We start from the raw sequence: 20,662 nt of genomic DNA on the forward strand, positions 1-20,662 counted from the left end.
CAAAATCTTAAAGACTTCTAATTACAACTTTATTGTGAAGAATAGCTACTTGTTAGCTTAAACTTAGTTTGGATGCTTCATTGCTATTACACACTTTTAAACACGAGGCATTTTAGTGACTTACCTAAACAACCGTAATGAAAACTTAATTCAAACAAATACTTAAAGTTGTGTAACCAGGCCCCATCAACATTTAATTGTTCTATTATGTTGCTAACAAAGGTATTTTTTTTTTAAGATTTTTATTTATTTATTTGTCAGAGAGAGGGAGAGCCCAAGCAGGGAGAGGCAGAGAGAGAAGCAGACTCCCTGCTAAGCAAGGAGCCTGATGCGGGACTCTATCCCAGGACTCTGGGATCATGACCTGAGGCGAAGGCAGCCCCTTAACCAACTGAGCCACCCAGGCATCCCAACAAAAGTATTTTAATGTCTAAGGTCCAAACTAGCAGTATGGTATATAGTAAATATGATTATTGGGCAAACTTGAATTTTATTCAAAATTAGTACTTAAAGTAGAGTTAAGCACAAGATAGTACTCACTTTATATGTGACAGAAAGCTCATTTTGATTTTGACCGTTACACTTAACCTACAGTATTGCATACCCACTACGTACTCTTCAACTATGTAACCCTCTCCAGACTTAAACTATTTTACAAATAAATTTTAAAGCTCTAAACTTCGATTTTTAATTATCTGGTATGGGGCAAACTATATGCTCTGGTGTAAGTTACACAAAAGTATTTTTCCTATGAGCAAATAAAAGTTAAAAGTCAAGCATATTGGGTGTCTGGGTGTCTCAGTCGTTAGGCGGCTGACTTTGGCTCAGGTCATGATTCCAGGATCCTGGGATTGAGCCCCACATCAGGCTCCCTGCTCAGTGGCAAGCCTACTTCTCCCTCTCTCTCTTCCTGTACTTGTGTTCCCTCTCTCGCTGTGTCTCTCTCTGTCAAATTAAATAAATAAAAATCTTTAAAAAAGAAAAAGTCAAGCATATTAATTTCACTTTCTAATCTAGATTGTATTACGAAACCCTTTAAAACATTGTTTATTCACATACAATCTCTTCTAATGAGCTATAAACAATATGTGGCCAAGATCCATGTGCAAATTCTTTTTTTTTTTTAAGATTTTCTTTTTATAAATTTGTTTGACAGACAGAGATCACAAGTAGGTAGAGAGGCAGGCAGAGAGAGGAAGCAGGCTCCCTCCTGAGCAGAGAGCCCAATGTGGGGATGCGGGGCTCGATCTCAGGACCCTGAGATCATGACTTGAGCCGAAGGCGGAGGCTTTAACCCACTGAGCCACCCAGGTACCCCTGCAAATTCATTTTAAGTGAGTGAATAAATATATATATCATGACTAAGTAACCTATACTTGCACATAAACATGAAAAGTCATCCCTAGAAAAATTACACTTGGCTACGTTATAGAATACAGTAATGTAAAACAGAAAAAAAATTTCATTATTTTTAGGTCCTTTAAAAAAATAGTTTTCCGTTTTAGAATGTTACGGTGGTTGAACAAACAAAAGTTGAAGAGAAAAGAGCATATAGTGTATAAATCCATTAATATGAAATTCTAAAAAAGACAAAACTGATCTATTTTAAGAAAAAACAGACAAGTAGTTGCCTGAGGGGCTAGAGTGGGCAGGACTGACTACAAAACAGCAAGAGGTAACCTACCTAACAGGGTGACTGAAATGTTCTGTATCTCATCTACGGTGATTACACTAACGTGTACACTTGTTAAAAATTCATGGAACACCCCAAATTGGTAAACCTCTGTGCTTCTATATAAAGATGATTTGTTATTAAAAAAGAGAGAGAGAGAGAAAGAATACAAGAACTAATCACAAAAACCAACAAGCAAATGAAGAAAGTACCATGAGAAAATGGAGACATGAGTAGAACAAGATTTTAGAAAGAAGGACAGGGCAAAGAACCTAAGTAAATTAATAGGGCCCAATGCAGAGTATCACTACTGATATAGACATTTTATAGTTTCGTCCTCTAACATTGTGTCAGTTGTTTTTTCCTCTTAACTCTTAGGTAAGCAAAACAGCTATTAAAGTCTCTACCGAAGAAAAGGAATGCTTGCACGATTTTCCACAGGGTCTCAAAACCAAACTAGAATTAAAATCCATATTTTCTAATGCCTAACACAAAATTTTCAGGAAATTCATGAACAATGACCAACCACAGCATGAAAAGAACTAACTCCAAGAGCTCTATTAGTACTGTATTCTCTGTTGCTCAACTCCTTTCAAATTTAGCTAAGCTCTGAAACACATTAGCAGAAATAAGGTGCAATCATTCCAGGCTTCCATAAAACTAATGCCAAAGAAATCATGAGTCCCATGGCATCCTTCATTTCCCAAGTAATTCTCCTTTGGTGATGGTCTGCTTAGCCTTTCCCTACTTTTCACTTCTGAGTACCACCATCTGTCAACAAGGAGGTGGTTCAATCTTAAAGACACTCACCCAAGTCAGGCAATGATTTGCTAATTTCCAGTGTTAATATATTTCCCCAAAAGGGTCATCATCGTATTCTTAACTGATTTTTATCTGTGGCTTATAGAACTTCTTACTTTATGGAAGCTGTTTAGCTGAAGAATCCTACACAAAGCACTCTTTTTACACCATATGAACAGTGATGTAATTTTAGTAGGGCCAAAGTGTAAATACCAATTATCAAATGTTTATACTAAAGAGAGTCAGGATAAGCTCAATACTCTGTGGTAAAATAGTGAAGTTTCAAATTCCAGCCTCCCCGATTAACTATGCAACCTTGGGAAAATAAGCGAATCCCTCTGTACCTCAGTTTGCTCATTTATGAAATACAGATACTGACACTATCTCAGAGGATTTTTTTTGAGGACTAAATGTGAAAAATATCTGTAAAATTCTGGCACACATAAATTGCTCAAAAAATGTTTCCAATTACTAGCACTGAATTTATTAATCTTTCTTTACCAACACTGTTTCTTTTATCACACCCTACAAATGTTATTTTAAGTAGATGTCTTAAAACTAAAACTAAAACTAAAACAAGAAAAAACCCCACTAAACTAAAGCTAAATTTTTTAAGATAAGAGTAATCAACAACTTAGGTCACTCCTAGAAACTTTTTCTGTTCTTGCCTCATCTTCAAAAGAAGACACCAGAAAAAACCCAAAAAACAAAAAAACCAACCAATACCAATACCAAATTTACTAAAAGACTAACTGTAACATTTCTGAATGGGAAAAAAAAATGAATAAACATTTATGGCTGGGCAGCACTAATTATCATCACCTATTTGTCAAGTAAGTATTAAGAAAAGAGAAAAAAATTTATTTTTCAATAGTTATTAAGAATAAGTAAACTGAAAATGTCCACGTAGCACATCTTTAGTTTCAAATCATCAAAAATATAGATCCTTTATCACAGCACCAGGTTTTATTTACACTTGGAAGCTAGAATTATTATCTGTAGTTAAACCATAAAGAAAATTTCTACCGTTTCACTCAAGTACAGGTTTATAATTAGTGTATATACACTTTGTTAGTTTTTTTAACCTTGATTTTCATTAAGACAACAGCAAAGTAAAAGACACATGAATCTCTTTTATGTAACTTGAAATAAAACCTTTGCAACAATAACATAAATGAATAAGCAACGTCTCTACTGAAGAACGTCTTACAACTTAGAGCTAACAGGACTATCTTCTCTCACTATACAATAAGGTCCAAATGACACCTCAGATTACTTTGATCTTTTATTTTTTCTAATCACCTATTATTCTTTATGGACTATATAATCTTTTTTTTTTTTTAAGATTTTATTTATTTCAGAGAGAGGGAGAGGGAGCATGAGGAGGGGAAGGGGCAGAGGGAGAAGCAGACTCCCAGCTAAGCGGGGTATCCAGAGTGAGGCTTGAGGCTAAAGGCTCGTTACCAGGCCCCTAGGATCATGACCTGAGCTGAAGGTAGACACCTACCTGACTGAGCCACTCACTCAACTGAACCACCCAGGTGCTCCTATGGACAGTACAATCTGAGTCAATTTTTTCTAATATAAAGTGGCTATTTTTTATATATAATATTAACCACAATAAGAAATATTTTTCTATAAAATCACTTTCAAGTTTTAGGGGACTCTGGGAATAATTACAGTAGTGTCAAGAGTGAGTTAAGAGCAAGCCAAGAACCATCTGATTAAATATGAATTATTATCCTCTTGCTGTAATAAGCAACAGAATTCTAGTACTGAATGAAAATAACAAAAACAGAGTTTAGAGAGAGACACAAAAACAAATAGGAGGAAATCAGAGAGATGGACAGAACCAAGAAGTGAGGATGAACTAGGTATGGATGACTTACAATGTTTGAACTTCATTTCCATAATGACATTTTTAGTTACTGGGTAAGGATCTATGGATATTAATAGATACTAAACAAGAAAAGAATCCAACAGATTACTTTTAATACTAAATATTTTCAAAAAATCCTTTCCGTTAAGATACCTTCATATATTTCATCATTTGAGAATTAACGGCTTAACTACCTTACTAACACCAGCTCTATGAAGAGAAATAAATCAGGCTTAATGGCAATCCTGAAATATTCCACAAAGTCAGTAAAACACTGCTACTATTTTAAGGATTTTCATTTTGTGAATTATAAAGTATAATTATGCATAGTACCATATCAAATGGTGTGAAAAAAGTAACAAAAAAAGGTAGTTTATTGTCCTTAACTCATTGTAATATTCCATATTTTCTTTTAAAAATCCTCCTTTCAGGGGCACCTGGGTGGCTCAGTGGGTTAAAGCCTCTGCCTTCAGCTCAGGTCATGATCCCAGGGTCCTGGGATCGAGCCCCGCATCGGGCTCTCTGCTCAGCGGTGAGCCTGCTTCCCACCCCCCTCTCTGCCTGCCTCTCTGCCTACTTATGATCTTTGTCTACCAAATAAATAAATAAATAATCTTTAAAAAAAAAAGGTATCAGGGAAAATGCAAAAATAGAATCAAAAAGTAAAATCTTACAGTATATATATTTGTACAGGACTTTTTCTATGTAAGCTACTATTAACATAATTGCAATAGTACCTCTTTTATTTACTTATTTCATTAAGAGTCTCCCATGTAATTACGGTGTCATCAGAAACATTATTTGTATTATTGCATTAAATAACTGGACCCTTTTCCCATTGTTAGGCAATTACCACATTAAATAAAAAGGTAGTAGCAGAACCACATACGGTGACAGATTTTATTTTTACTATTTTTTATTTATCTGACAGAGAGAGAGATCACAAGTAGGCAAAGAGACAGGCAAAGAGAGGGGGAAATGGGCTCCCCACCGAGCAGAAAGCCCAATGGGGCACTCAATCCCAGAGCCCTGAGACCATGACCTGAGCTGAAGACAGAAGCTTAACCCTCTGAGCCACCCAGGCACTCCTATAGATGTTAATTAGACTTACTGTGGTAGTCACTTCCCAATATATACAAATAATGAATCATTACATTGTGAAACTAAATTATGTCAACTTCCTATTCTTTAAAAAAAAAAATACACACACACACACACACACACACACACACACGCACACACACAGCAGCAGGAAGAACCAGCCTTGATATGTAGGATAAAAGCAAACTTAACTGAAAGGTAAACAGATTTTTGAATCTATTTTTTTAAAAAGGTTTTTTTTTTATCTCTTCAGAGATAGTGAGAGAGAGCATGAGTGGGGAGGATAAGGAGAAGTAGACTCCCACTAAGCAGGAAGCCCAATGCAGGGCTCTATCCCAGGACCCTGAGATCATGACCTAAGCCAAAGGCAGATGCTCAATGGACTGAGCCACTCAGGCCCCTTGAATCTATTTTTAAAGCTCCATAACACTCAACTGCAAGTTTTCCAACCTTGTTTCCTAAAGAGAGACCTTACATTTGGAAAAAATATGTCCTTCAAAAAATTTAACAAATTATATATGATAGTAATCAAATTCCCCTTACTCTGGGTTGAGTTTACTACTAAATGGAAATCTAGACTACTGACAGAAAGTATGCATACATATTACTAGAAAATACTTCTCGGAACACCTGTATGGCTCAGTTAAGCATCTGCCTTCAGCTCAGGTCATGATGCTCAGGGTCCTGGGATGGAGCCCCACATGGGGCTCTCTGCTCAGCGGGAAGCCTGCTTCTCCCTCTCCCACTCCCTCTGCTTGTGTTCCCTCTCTCATGGTCGCTGTCCCTGTGTCAAATAAATAACTAAAATCTTTAAAAAGAAAATACTTCTTATTATATAACAGGAAGTCAATACAATACAATAGTTAATGAGCACAGACTACAGTGAGACTACCTGTGTTGGAAATCTTGGCTACAACTTACCAGCTGTGTGACTCTGGGTAAGTTACTAAACCTCCCCATGACTTAGCACCCTCACCTGTAAAATGGGATAATAATAACCATCTCATGGTTGTTAAGAGAATTCAGTGAGTTCATATTTATAAAGTTTTTGGCATACAGTAAATGCCATGTAAGTGGTTGTTCAGAATTTTTAATTAAGCTAACATTTATTGAGCACTTACTATGTGTTAGGTTAAATGCTATAGGCATGAATTTGCCTCAAATAATCTTCACAGCAGCCCATAATGAAGATACTATGATTGTCCCCATTTAAAGATAGAAAATTGAAACACAAAAAGATCACATGACTCAGTCAAGGTCAAGCACAAATGCTGAAACAAGAATTTGAACTCATGTCTGACGCATGACCTACAGTTTTAACATAGATTACAAGGTACACTATACATTAGAAGCAGTAGCCTCCAGCTGTGCTTTAACTTAAAAAGAGGGCAGGGAGAGGTGAGACTTTACTGAAATAAATCAGAATATGTATTTCCTGGAATAAAGTAGGGTATTTTAAAAATTAATAAAGAAAGATCACTATAATACAAAAGCATGTATATATAAAGTAACATGATGTCTGATATTTGTCTTAAAATAAAACAGCTTCAGGAAAATGGGAGGATAAAAGAAACAAGATCAGACATGCATTGATAATTGTTAAAAGCTTGGTGATAGGAATATGGTGGCTCATTATTTTATTCTCTCTACTTTTGTAAATTCTAAATAGAAGTAGGGTGCACAGATTATAAATACTTTCATTACATAAGCAAACAACTTTCTTATGATTCCCTGTATCAAAGCCATAAAAGGATACTTGATATTTATACATTTTACAATGTATAGATAATCTGTGAAAGGATGGTCTCACTTCAAAAAACTGAGGATCTTCTCAACCAAAATAAAAATTTAATAAAAGTATTTAAGCACATACATATAAATATACATATTAAATTGCTATCTGCATTTCCATCAACTTGTTAAAAATATTTGCTGGAATAATTAACACCTTCTTTTTTCATGTCTTGCTTCTGCCTGATAATCTCTATGATTATGATACTCTCTGGTCTGTTGCCCAGAAAACGGATGGGTTTGTGACAAATAGGAATCTATAACATGGTCACAAACTGGACAATATGAATAAAAAACAGAAATCTGCTTCAGTAAGAAACACTTACAGGGGCACCTGGGTGGCTCAGTGGGTTAAGTCTCTGCCTTGGGCTCCAGTCATGATGTCAGGGTCCTGGGATCGAGCCCCGATCCCCACATTGGGCTCTCTGCTCAGCAGGGAGCCTGCTTCCCCCCCCCCCACCCCGCCTGCCTCTGCCTACTTGTGATATCTCTCTCTCTCTCTCTGTCAAATAAATAAATAAAATCTTAAAAAAAAAAAACACATAAAATGTCTTGCCTCAAATTGTAGTTGATTTTTAAAAAGTTGTAATCGGGGGGCACCTGGGTGGCTCAGTGGGTTAAGCCTCTGCCTTTGGCTCGGGTCATGATCTCAAGGTCCTGGGATCAAGCCCCACATCGGGCTCTCTGCTGGGCGGGGAGCCTGCTTCCCCCTCACTCTCTGCCTGCCTCTCTGCCTGTGATCTCTCTGTCAAATAAATAAATAAAAATCTTAAAAATAAAAAAAAAATAAAAAAATAAGAAGTTATAATTTGTTTTTATACTAATATATATCAGTGGGCTTCTGATAAGTATAAATATAATTAATAATTAAAGAACATTCTATATGCTCTAAATTATAGTCAAAAAAGTTAGCTGATACTAAAGGGAAAACTCAACATTTATTAAGCCAGACACTATACTAGGCATTTTCATACACATTACCTCTGTAAACTTAAGAGATTATATACATTTTTATAGAAAGATATTAAAGTTTAGAGAGGTGAAATAACCTGCCCAAGGCCACAGAGTTTATTAGCAACTAAATTGCTATTCAAACTCAACCTCAATTACAAAATCCATTCTTCCCACCACTATATCAGACTATACCATATGGGAGGCAAACATCTAAACTCAAAAAAACTTAAACATTTATGGCCTTTTTTTTTTTTTTTAAAGATTTTATTTATTTATTAGAGAGAGAGCAAGAACAGGGGAGGGGCAGAGAGAGAGAGAGAAACAGGCTCCCCACTGAGCAGGGAGTCCCACACAGGCCTCCAACCCAGGACCTTGGGATCATGATAGGAGCCAAAGGCAGATGGAAGGCAGATGTATAACTGACTGAGACACCCAGGCGCCCCTTTATGGCCTTTTTAAAATGGACCACAAAATGTTTAAGTTACCGGTTACATATTTATTTTACAGTGGCAGCTTGGGTTTAGGTAATGAACTACAGCTAAAACACAAAAAGCATTATGTCTGCTATTGTGTGACTCTTTTCCCCCAAGTCTCTTAATTCCAGCCTCAGGTTACTCATCTCTATAATGGGGAAATTAATATCCTTGCTGTCCAACTACAGGATTACAAAATTCAAAGAGGATATGGAAAACAACTTCAAAAACTACAAAATAGAGGGGCTCCTGGTTGGCTCAGTCAAAAACCATGTGATTCTTGATCTGGGGGCCCCTTAAATTTGAGCCCCACATTGGGTGTAGAGATTACTAAAAATAAATAAGTTTTTTAAAAAATTATGTTAGAAACCCTACGAAACACAAATAGAGTCTTTTTTTTGGCCTTAAAATGCTGAAAACAACAAAGTGTTTCTTTTTTTTTAATGTAAAGTTTTCTAAAATAATTGTCAGCTATTTAAATTCTACACCTTCTCTTAACATTTCCAGAATTTGTCTCAAACTGTTTTTTCTAAGCATATTCCAATCATCTCTTTCTTTGGCTTTCCTTAACCTTAAAAATAATGCAACAGTAACGATACAATGCTTTTGTAATAAATAATTAACATTCTGTTTCGAAATGCTCAACATATAAAAGTTCTAAATTCTGAATTTTCAAACAAAATATGTGTTTGGTGTCACTCTTTTAGTTATACTTATGATCATAATGATTGAGCCTTTTCATATTCAGTATATGTATAAGAACATAGAATTAAGATCTGGAATTCCAAAGTAGAACACCCAACACATAATTTTTAGTGATTTTGTGGGGAGGGTTTCAAGGCTTCTCAAAGCAGATACAATAAGCTAACAAGCACATCAAACACAGCAACAAAATCCACTGAAACATTCAGCTGCTCTAAAAGAAGGATCAGGCTCTTTAGGAGAAAACTACATTGTATGAGTTTGCAAAGTTTCACACTTTCTCATTTAAACTCCATTTCAGAGAAAGCCTTTGCATACTCACACAATATGCTTTAAAATGGCACTTTGCTGACCTTCCAATAGTCCAGCTCTATGAAAATTCTGTGATGGGTGTAACTTCAGAGAATCTGAAAAACACAAAAAGCATTAAGTACTTTTTATGCTGAATGACTTAAGAAAGAAAAAAAGGCAATGGTGGCATAAATCTCTTACATAACTGCCATGTATTTTTAAGAGCTAAAGCCCATATCTGTGACTATACTCTGCAAAAGAAGCTGGAATTGCCTCTACACTGGTCTCTATGGTAAACTTCGATTTTCATAAAGCGTTTGTTTCATGGAAAATTATCTGATGATTACTGCACAAATGGTGTTAATGTCTTGTCTATTTTTAGCACCCAATTGTACCACATTAGCCCTCTTCTAAGAATCATCTCTTGATATCATCTTTTTCTTCTGACACTCAAAACTACATTATCTCCAACTACTTCAGGTATGATGCCTGAAAAACATCCTACAGGATGGTGACTGCCGGCTTAAAGTCATCAGAGCAACAGACAATGGCTACAGTTAACTAAGTAGGACTCTCTGTACAAACCCAATCGTCAGTCTGTTAAGTCCAGTACCTTCCAGAGTAAACCATCTCACTCTGATTTCGCTTAAACAATTAACATTTACTAATGTGAAGCTGAGGTCCCCCTTTCTAGAGGGGGTAGGATCAGCGGATGGATACATCACACCAAAACTGAAGAAACGCTGGATTTCTCAGTAAGGAGGTTCACAACGGCACATAATTTCTTTTAATGTGGTGAAATGAATAGCTAATAACCCATTTACGTCTTTTGCCCCTCCCAGGGGTTTAAAAAGTGGTGAAGAGTGTAGTGGGAGCGTTCTGGTTTGATGCCCCTTGCACAGGGAACCTGTTCTAACACATTCTTGTGGAGCCCAGTATAGGAATTTAAACCCGGTAGAGATCAACTCAAGTGTTCATATCGTAGATCCCGGGAATCCCCTTTAGGCCTTGGCCAAAAGAGTTTAAAAACGAGAATCTCTGTCCAATGCCCCCTCCCTGCAAGGAGTCCTGGAACGGCAACGAAAGAGAAAATTCTCAAAGGACAGCGTCAGTGCCTGAGCTGGTACCCCTGGGACAGGAGAGGAATAAAACTAATCCAGAGAGAGCACCCCTATCTTTGTAAAAAGAGAGGAAGATGTAAGTCACTAGAATGCCACAGAGGTGGAAAGAGAGAAAAACAGAAAATTCGGGCCCATTCCAGCAATAAGATGACGAGGAAAGGAAGAACGCCTGGTCGAGGGGGGCCGTCCCAACAAGGGGAGGGAGTGGACTAGGCCGGAGGGAGCGGAGGGTAGAACGACGGCGCACAAACAACCTGCAGGGGGGAGAAAAATGGTGCCCCTGCACCCAGAACCGGCTCCGAGCCAAGCCGCCCGTTTGGGGGCAACTTTGCTGGGGAGGATGGCCCTGGTAGGGGGGCCGCGGCGCACCGATCGCAGCGGCCCCAGCACCGGGCCCAGTCTGGGGGAGGGGGGATCCCTGAGCGGGGGAGGCCGGGACCAGCCGCTCGAGGAGTGTGGCGGGGCCGGACACGCCGAGGGACTCTCAGAGCGACTGGTGCCGCAGAGACCCGGGGCCGACGGCAATTGGGCTCTGTGCGGCCGGCGGCTCCGCGGGGGAGGGGCCGCCACTCCTCCCCTGTCCCTTCCACCATCACCCGACACCATCAGCCTCTCCCCACCCCCCTCAAAACAGGCCCGACCGGCCCGGGCTTGCCCCCATCCCCGACGGGGACCCCTCTGGGTCCCCCGGGCCGGGCCTCCCCGCCCCCACGCCCCAGCCCCCAGCCTGACTCACCTCGCGAGTACAGGGACTTGGGCGATTCCAGGTCTAGGTCCGCGCTGAGCAATGAGATGAAGTCCGAGGGCATCGCAGCTCGACCCAGCCCGGCCCGAGGGCAGCGGGAGGGGGGGAGCGGCGGTGGCGGCGGCACCTCCTCTCCGGGACCGCGGGCACCGAACCGGGGGCGGCGAGGCGAGGGCGGCTGCTGCTGCCTCCTCCTCGAGGGCAGTGACTTCCACCGGGCCGAGGACCGAGGAAACGGCAGCGAGGCGGAGGGGAAACTCCACGGGGACTAATTCCCGGCGAGCTAGGAGGGGGGTTCAGGGCGGGGAAAGGGAGGGGGGAGAGCCAACGGGTCCGTTTCGTGCTTCTCCTCAGCGAAAACTGACGGTCGCCGCCACCGCCGCTGCCGCTGACAGGAATCTGAGCCCCGCCCCCCGCGGGGCACTGCGCAGGCGCGGAGGGGGGCGCCCCAAAGCCTGGAAGAGCTAGGGCGGCCGCCGGAGGGCGGGGAGACGCGCCAAGGAACAGCATCAACAAGGGCTTCGCTTCCTGCCGCCGCGGCCGCGGCTGCTGTTTCCCAGCCGGGAAAGGGCCCCGCCAGCAGGGAGGGAGGCAGGGAGGTGTCCGCGCCTGGGGCCCCGGGGAGGGAAAGGTATTTGCGCCGACCTAGTGGCGGCGAGCCCGAGGCGGCCGGCCCTGCGCCGAGCTGAGCTCAGGAGGAGACGGACCTGAGGGAGCCGAGATGACTGCCGTACGGGAAGGACCCCAGAGTTGGGTACGGCCGGCCCTTGCGGACTGGCTTGGGGTCTCGCAGGGGAATGGAGTTTCGTCTCTTGGACAACCACCAGTCCTTTAGGGTTTCATAGGAGTCTTCAGCTTGAGTTGGCCCAGGGACTGTCAAGCTCATTTCTTAATTAGGAAATGACAGACCATATCTAAAAACCTCGAGTTATTGGTTGTTTTTAATTAAAGTACCTTCTTCGTCCTTTCCCCTCCCTATTTTTGTCTCCCCTCCCCCAACCTTTAGAGGCTGAAAATTCGAAACAAAACAAAACATAAAACCAACTTTCTGATTGTGCTGGGTGGCCGGGTTTATTCGGAGTAGGAGATAAAAGGCTATTTAAAAATTGGATCCTATGAATCCACCTCGCTGTTCTAAAGGAAAAAGGAAAGAAGCACAGCTAAACACCACTCTTCCAAAACCCTTTTACTTTTTTACTTTTGGATTAGGCGAGGATGGAGGAAAAACACATTTAATTGAGTTTCTTCTATTATGTTCATGGGGCCAAAAGTTTCCGTTGCAAAAACTGAAAATCCTCACCTACGCCGCAGACCGTTTCCTGACTCTAATAGACTTCTGAGAAATTTTTAATCAAGTTATTAAAATATCAATTGGAGTGCAGGGTATGCATCTTGGGAAATAATTTTAATCTTGTGTGGAATACTGATGCCAGCAATCTCTGGGCAACGTTTTTAAGCCATTAGATTTGGGGTGCCTGGGTGGCTCAGTCGCTAAGCGTCTGCCTTCGGCTCAGGTCATGATCTAAGTGTCCTGGGATTGAGCCCGGAATCTGACTCCCTGCTAGGCAGGAAGCCTGCTTCTCCCTCTCCCATTCCCCCTGCTTGTGTTCCTGCTCCCACTATCTTTCTCTCTGTCAAATAAATAAATAAAATATTTAAAATAAAAAAGCTATTAGATATGGTTTTAGTTTTGTTACTTTATCTACACAGATAGTTACAAATCATAAAAACTCTTGTGTATTTCATATATATATATAACTGGTGTATATATACAGGTTATAAGTATATATATACACAAGTATATATAATCCATGTATATATACAAGTGTACACACACACACACACACACTATATACAAGTTACATCTATCTATATATGATGTATCTATCTATACAATTTATAGAGCCTTTTCCCCAGGAAGCTGGGCCATTCATCTGGACTTGGGAGTCCTGGAGATGGGGAAGAAACTCTCAGTGAAGGAGTCCCAGTGCAGGTATCTCTGGGGTGGGGCTCTTTGTAAAGCTTTACCTGCAGACCTAGAATTTAAACTTGTGTCATCAGAGTCTCCCTATCTTTCCATCTGAACATCGGATTCAGGTTGCCCAATTATCTTCACTGCATTCTGTGCAGTAATGAATCAACCTTGTGAACATTTTCTTCCTGTCAGAGGTAAGAGAGCTTTTCAGAGCCATCCCAAGATGGCAAAGCAGAACAGGAAACTACTCTCAAATCTCCATTGCCACTATATGCTGTTGCAACAAGTCCCAAGGGAAGTCCCTTCATAACTCGTAAGAGCCTAATTCATTTGAGAGGAAGATTCAGTCAAATTGCCCAACAGGCCAAGGCTTTGGCCAAAGCTTTTGAATTGGAGCAAACACCTGAATGGAGACCACCCCCCCACACACACACACACGCCCTCCAGCCATTAGTCAATACAAAATGTGAGGAGAGGAAATTGCAATTTACCAGGCAGAACCCCAATACTAAAAAGTTGGGTGCATCACTCTGATATATCCCTTTTCCCCAGACCTATGTAATCATTCAACAAACTTAGGGTATAGGAAATCCCCAGTGCTGTTCTGACCCTAATTAACAAGTCAAGAATTGGCAAGGCCTCTTCCTTCCCCTTTCCCTCAACACTTCTCTGCCCTTTTGTGCCTTCCCCACCCCCCCTCCACAAGTGCTTTGTTGTTTATGTTAATCAGATTTCCCCTGGCTTAGTAAGACCCTGTAAAGAGGGGGGTCCCCAAGTGTGACTTGACTCAGACTGAATTCTCCTAGATGGATTCTTTAGGCTCAGGCCTCACCCCATCAGGCCTTGCATCAATCATTGATTATATCACAATGGAATTTGAAAATTCAGTGTTCCTCTCATTTCCTTTTACAGAAATACATTTTTTGAAAAACTGTTTAGATGGGTAGTTTTCATGGCCATGCTTTACAACAGCATGGAGACCTAGATTTCATGTTATCCTTAAAATTTCAGTGACTAAAAACACAAATTCATTAGTAAACATGTGTGCTCTTCTCTAATCACAAAATATAAGACCGGCCTGACATTCAGTTACTAAAAAGAACTATCCGATCAGTAAATTACATGCTACCCCCATTTCCACGGATATTCCCTCTGTAGTCATTAATGTCTCTTTACTTCTCCTTCTATTCAATCTTTGAAAGAATCTCATGTTGTATTTCAAAAACCACCCATTCCTCAAATATACACCTTCATAAAACTTTGTGCACAATAAAAAGTAAAGCTTTAAGCGTGTAAAATTTGTAAATTTCCTCTCATTGAAAATTACAATAGGATTATGGAACAAAATATAAAGCAGATTTAGTAGTTTGTAGAATTCCTTTATATTGCTTCCCAGTCATCATATCACATTCCCAAGTTACTTGATTAAAATTTCACAAGAACCCAGATTCAACTACAAGGTTGTATAGATTATGCAATAGAGTGGCAGTTTTTATACTTGGTGGTGTGTTCTTTAACCCCTCCTGGACCTGTTTAGGCACTTAATGAATTGTGTTGCTGGATCTACTCTAAATGAAAGAGGTTCAAATATCAACCACTGAAAAGGAATTAAATAAACTCATACAGAACAGAGGAATGCATTGTCACAAGATAATCTTTGTCATTGTAATACAATTAAGGCTGTTAAAATAATTTTGGTCACATGGATATTGTAAAGAAACTGCTAAACAAACACAAGCTCTGAAAGGAAAATTTCCAGAGCAGTTCAAGTCATGGACAAGAAAAAATTTTAGACCAAAAATGATCTCTGCTCCACCTTGGGAGCACTCCTTAATAATAATGGAGAATTGGTGGTGGTGGGACATAGCAATGAGTGCATTTGTGCTGAAACTGTAAACAAAGTTTTATTTGATTATGATTATGTGTCGATTTTCACCCTTAGAACATGTTCTAGCAAGTATTTCTCTTTTTAAAAATATTTTATTTGTGGGGGGCCTGGGTGGCTCAGTGGGTTAAAGCCTCTGCCTTCGGCTCAGGTTATGATCTCAGGGTCCTGGGATTGAGCCCCGCATCGGGCTCTCTGCTCAGCAGGGAGCCTGCTTCCTCCCCTCTCTCTGCCTGCCTCTCTGCCTACCTGCGATCTCTATCTGTCAAATAAATAAATAAAATCTTAAAATAAAAATAAAAATATTTTATTTGTTTATTTGACAGATACAGTGAGAGAGAGATACAGTGAGAGAGGGAACAGAAGCACAGGGGAGTGGGAGAGGGAGAAGCAGGCTTTCCGCGGAGCAGGGAGCCCGATACCGGGCTTCATTCCAGGACCCTGGGATCATGACCTGGGCCCAAGGCAGACCCTTAACGCTGAGCCACCCAGATGCCCCTCTAGCAAATATTTCTGAAGGCGAAATTAGTTTTGATAGATTTGCCATTGGATTTAGAACATTCTCACTCCTTACATCTTTCGCTGCCCAAATCTGGTAATCAGGCATCTAATTCACTTTGATGAAGTACTTCTGTACTTTATGACAGGGTCGGAGTCAGAGTTGTCGTCCAAAGTCTTAGACCAGTTCTGTCTCTTAAGATCTAGAATAGTTGCAAGTCCTGAGCTACAGAGCCATCAGCTTGAATTGGGAGAACTTGGTGAACAGTGGAGAAAGGAGATAAATTTTTTTTTAAAGGTTTTTTTTTTTAAGATTTTATTTATTTATTTGACAGACAGAGATCACAGGTAGGCAGAGAGGCAGGCAGAGAGAGAGGGAGGGAAGCAGACTCCCTGCTGAGCAGAGAACCCAATGTGGGGCTCGATCCCAGGATGCTGGGATCATGACCTGAGTGGAAGGCAGAGGCTTTAACCCACTGAGCCACCCAGGCACCCCAGGAGAGAAATTTTAATGGGAAATTAGAAACCCCTGACCCCATTAAACCAAGAAAGGAAGGAGAATGTCTCTAGGTCATCCCAACAGTAGTCAGGTTGGACTCATGTAAACTGCATTCAAGTCCTTATTCATACTGGCTTTCACACCATCATGTTTGCTAAGATGCTCTTTCCACATCTAATCATAACATGAATAATCTAGTAGCCTCACCTCAGCTATGATATTAGTTTGACCAAGAGTATGAGTTAGAAATGGTTTTACAGGGCTACCTGTGTGGCTCAGTTTGTTGAGCGTCCAGTCTGACACTTGGTTTTGGCTCAGGTTGTGATCTTGGGGTCATGGGATCAAGCCCTGTATCAGCTCAGCAGGGAGTATGCTTGAGGTTCTCTCCATCCCTCTCCCTCTGTTCCTTACCCCATGCTCTAAAATAAATAAAATCTTTAAAAATTTTTTATTTATTTTAGAGAGAGAGAGAGACAGAAATAGTGAGAGCACCAGTGGTGAGGAGAGGGAGAAGCAGGCTCCCCACTGAGCAGGAAGCCCGATGCAGGACTCCATCCCAGGATCCCGGGATCATGACCTGAGCTGAAGGTAGATGCTGAACCAGCTGAGCCACTCAGGCACCCCTAAATAAATCTTTTTTTTTTAATTGTTTTACAGTTTCCTATTACCTTCTCTCTTAATTCAGGGAGCTTTTTGTTGTTGTTGTTGTTGTTGTTAAGATTTATTTGAGAAAATGAGAGAACACACATGTGCATACACTGGGAAGAGCAGAGAGAATCCCAAGTAAACTCTGGCCTCAGGACAGAGCCCTAGTCGGGGCTTGATCTCACACCCCTGAGATCACGACCTAAGCTGAAATCAAGAGTTAGGTGCCTAACTGTCTGAGACACCCAGGTGCTCCTAAATTTAGGGAGTTTTTTAACCTGAAGTCCATGGATTTGTTTCAAGGGATCTGTGATCTCTTTAAACTTGTATACAGATTTTTGCAAGCTTGTATCTACATGCACTTTGCTCCAAAGGATGAAAGTCTTGGAGTGCTGGGGTGCCTGGGTGGCTCAGTCCACGGAGCATGGGGCTCTTCCCCTACCTCCCCTTAAGACTGTATTTATTTATTTGAGAGAGATTGGAGGAGGAGGAGAGAGAGAGACAAGCTGAATCCACACTGAGCACAAATCCTGATGAGGTGCTCAACAATCACACTTCCCTGAAATCATGACCTGAGCTGAAATCAAGAGTTGGAGCTTAACTGACTGAGCACCCCGCATAAGGGTCTTGTCGAGGTTGTGAGTTTGAGCCTCACATTGGGGTAGAGATAACTAAAAACTCAAATCTTAAAAAATTATTTTAAAAACCCACAAAGGAGGGGTGCCTGGGTGGCTCAGTGGGTTAAAGCCTCTGCCTTTGGCTCAGGTCATGATCCCAGGGTCCTGGGATCAAGCCCCACATGGGGCTCCCTGCTCAGTGGAGAGCCTGCTTCCCTTCCTCTCTCTGCCTGCTTCTCTGCCCTACTTATGATCTCCATCAAATGGATAATAAAATCTTTAAAAACAACAACAACCACCACCACAAGGGATGAAAGTCTTTAACTTCATAAGATTTCTGGGGAAAAAAAAAATCCATTACCCAGAGAAGATGAAAAAAAAATTCCTCTATATGAAACAAATCAACTCTTCCCTCTTTCCACAAATGGGCTCTAGATACTATGCTAGGTGCAGGAAATACAAAGATTTTACAAAGATGAATATAAGAAGTCAACTGTCAGCCTGATGTGGGAGACGACCTTTAAACAAACACACAATGCATTATGACAGGGCTATGCTAGAGTTTTGTGTAGGTACTAGAAACCAATTACCTTTTATTTTATTAGTAAGCTGATAGAGGGAAGAGGAAGGAATGCCATCTAACACACATCACTTTCTTCTCTGCCCCCTATCCCCCCACAGGTAGATTTCTCTTCACTCCAACCACAATTTCCTACAGTGGCTAAGAGAGGCTAGACAGATGCAGGGCAAAGTCCTGACATACAATTGCTTACTTTGTGAAGCATCACAGCTATTATGTGTTGATACAAATATCCCAAGAAATCCCTGGGCTTCATTGGACTTTGTCCGTGGATTGTCAAAGAAACACTGAGTATCTTTCTTCAGCTTTGCTGAGGATTATGGCTGACTACTTAGGTTAGGGATGCAATGATAAATTAGTTGAATTGGTCATCCACCACTAAGCCCAGAACTGAAGGGCGAAGTTGAAGTTATTGGATAAACTAGACTGACTTTAGAAATAACATATTCCACCTGAGAAGCATTTGTTTCAGCTGAATAAGGAAATGGGGACCGCTCCAAACATGGGAAGAGGCATGCGAGGGATCTGCTCACATCTGTTAGAATCTAGTAATAAGATACGAGGCTTAGAAACAATACTCATTTATGTATTCATTCACTTTCTCTACCCGCAAAGAATCTTGTTTTTCCTTCAAAGTCCAGCTCAGATTTTACCTCTCTGAATTCACCCTGAACCTTTCTAAGCAATATGGATTGTTCCCTGGTTTTCCATAACATTTCATCCAAAATGTTAGTAGAGCGATCACAACAATGAATTCCAGTTCATGGGTCTCTCTCTAATATATTGTGAACACCTAGTTGTATAGTCTTTGACAAGGTCAAAAAAAATAAAACACATCCTTGCCTTAAATAACTCCTGATTGATTTTGAGCACATCACTTTAGCACCCACACGGAATGAAACAAACTCTCTATTATGCCATTTGTTGATATTGTACTAGGAATTTGACATCCGGTACAGATTAATAGAATAAAAGAAGAAACTGGAAAGTTAAGAAAAGGTTAGAGGTTAAAGACCACAAATAAGGATTTTGTTCTTTATTCTGTAGGCACTGGGGAGGTATTGAAGGTTTTGGAGGAGGGGGATGATGGGACCAGAGCTTTTTTTAAAGAAAGTAACAGAGACAGCAGTGTGGAGAGTAAATTGGCAGCTGAAAGCCCAGAAAGAAAGCCCAGCAAAGGCCAATGAGGCCCTGAAGGGTAAAGGCTGAAAACGTGGAAAGGAGGAGTTGTTTATGCAAGACATTATGGAAGTAGAATCAAAAGAACTCAGAAATTGCTTAAATGGTGAGAGTGAGAGAAAAGTATGAGAATAGTTAAGAAAAGGAGATAGTGAGAGAAATTTGAAACATCATCAACAGGATCTTCATCGTTGGAGTCCAGTAGTTTAATGTGCTAAAAAAAAAAAAAATACTTAACAGATAAGCAAACACCACTTAAACATGAATCACCCAGGAGACTTTATACTTTGGTACATGGAGCAGCAAAATCTCTGACCAGAAAAGGATTTATCCTAGATTTAGTTTTTACCAGTAGGAAAGCCAAGTAAACATAACTTGCTGAATCTCAGGGAAAAGAGTTAAGGGATAAGAAGCAAATCTGCATAAGCACGTGTTCCCGGGGTTCACTCCAAATATACTGGAGTATTAACATATAAGCTTTTAAATGTTTATTTTCATAGTAACTAAATATGGAAGAATTTCAAGAATCCTAAAGGCTAACAATTCTTCCAAAAAAGAAAAAAGAAAAAAAAGCCTGTAGAGATAAAAGCAGCCATAACGTCTTTAAAGAGCTTCAGTTTGCAAACCTTCCACTCGTGGAAGTCTTGGGTAATAATGGACCTAAGATTTACTCTGTAAGGCCTGGACCAAGGACCAGAGCATTTAAGAACCAGGTATAAAACCGACTGAGGGAACTCTGAACTTCCCCCTGACCACCTGAGCTGGAACACATAGCTGGTCTGCCCTTTGTAGTTAGTTAGTTAGTCAAGTTTAGTTTAGTTTATTTAAGCAATCTCTACACCCAATGTGGGGCTCAAACTCACCCACCCCGAGATCAAGAGCTCCATACTCTACTGACTGAGCTAGCCAGGCACCCCTGCCCTTGGCAGTTATTAAATAAATATGCTTTTGGGCTGTAGGAGGAATATGATAAAGGGAAATCCAGAAAGAAACATTCAGCAAGAAAAAAAAACACGAGAAAAGAGCTGATGCAGAGTTGTTCCAGTAGGCCTTCCTCTGGAAGCAAAGCGGAGAATGTAATCTGTAGCATGGCTCATGAGCAGCTCCACCCCCGCCCCCCAAATCCAACTTGGTCTGTAGTACTGAGGGCCATCTTTGAATACGATGCCCAGTGAATTCTAACTTTTTCTTGGTATTGTCTCTATCATATTTATATATCTTGGTGGTCAACAGCTACTGAAGCAGTATATAATC

At 40.7% G+C, this 20,662-nt stretch overlaps 1 protein-coding gene across 2 annotated transcripts in view; it reads right to left on the reverse strand.

The window, feature by feature from the left end:
* Positions 1-11,622, reverse strand: part of NFAT5 (nuclear factor of activated T cells 5) — a 106,257-nt gene extending 94,635 nt beyond the window's left edge. Inside the window, exons 1-2 of one of the 2 annotated variants that reach the window (XM_032854062.1) lie at positions 11,522-11,616; positions 9,727-9,780 (exon numbers count right to left, since the gene is read on the reverse strand). In XM_032854062.1, coding sequence (XP_032709953.1) covers positions 9,727-9,780; positions 11,522-11,594 — 127 coding nt within the window. In that variant the 5' untranslated portion in view covers positions 11,595-11,616. Of the gene's footprint in view, positions 1-9,726; positions 9,781-11,521 lie in introns of both variants that reach the window. The other variant, XM_032854063.1, reaches the window with a different exon arrangement.
* Positions 11,623-20,662: the final 9,040 nt, after the last annotated feature.

Source organism: Lontra canadensis, unplaced genomic scaffold (assembly GCF_010015895.1).
Source record: "Lontra canadensis isolate GAN:19392208 unplaced genomic scaffold, GSC_riverotter_1.0 scaffold8, whole genome shotgun sequence".
NCBI lineage: Eukaryota > Metazoa > Chordata > Mammalia > Carnivora > Mustelidae > Lontra > Lontra canadensis.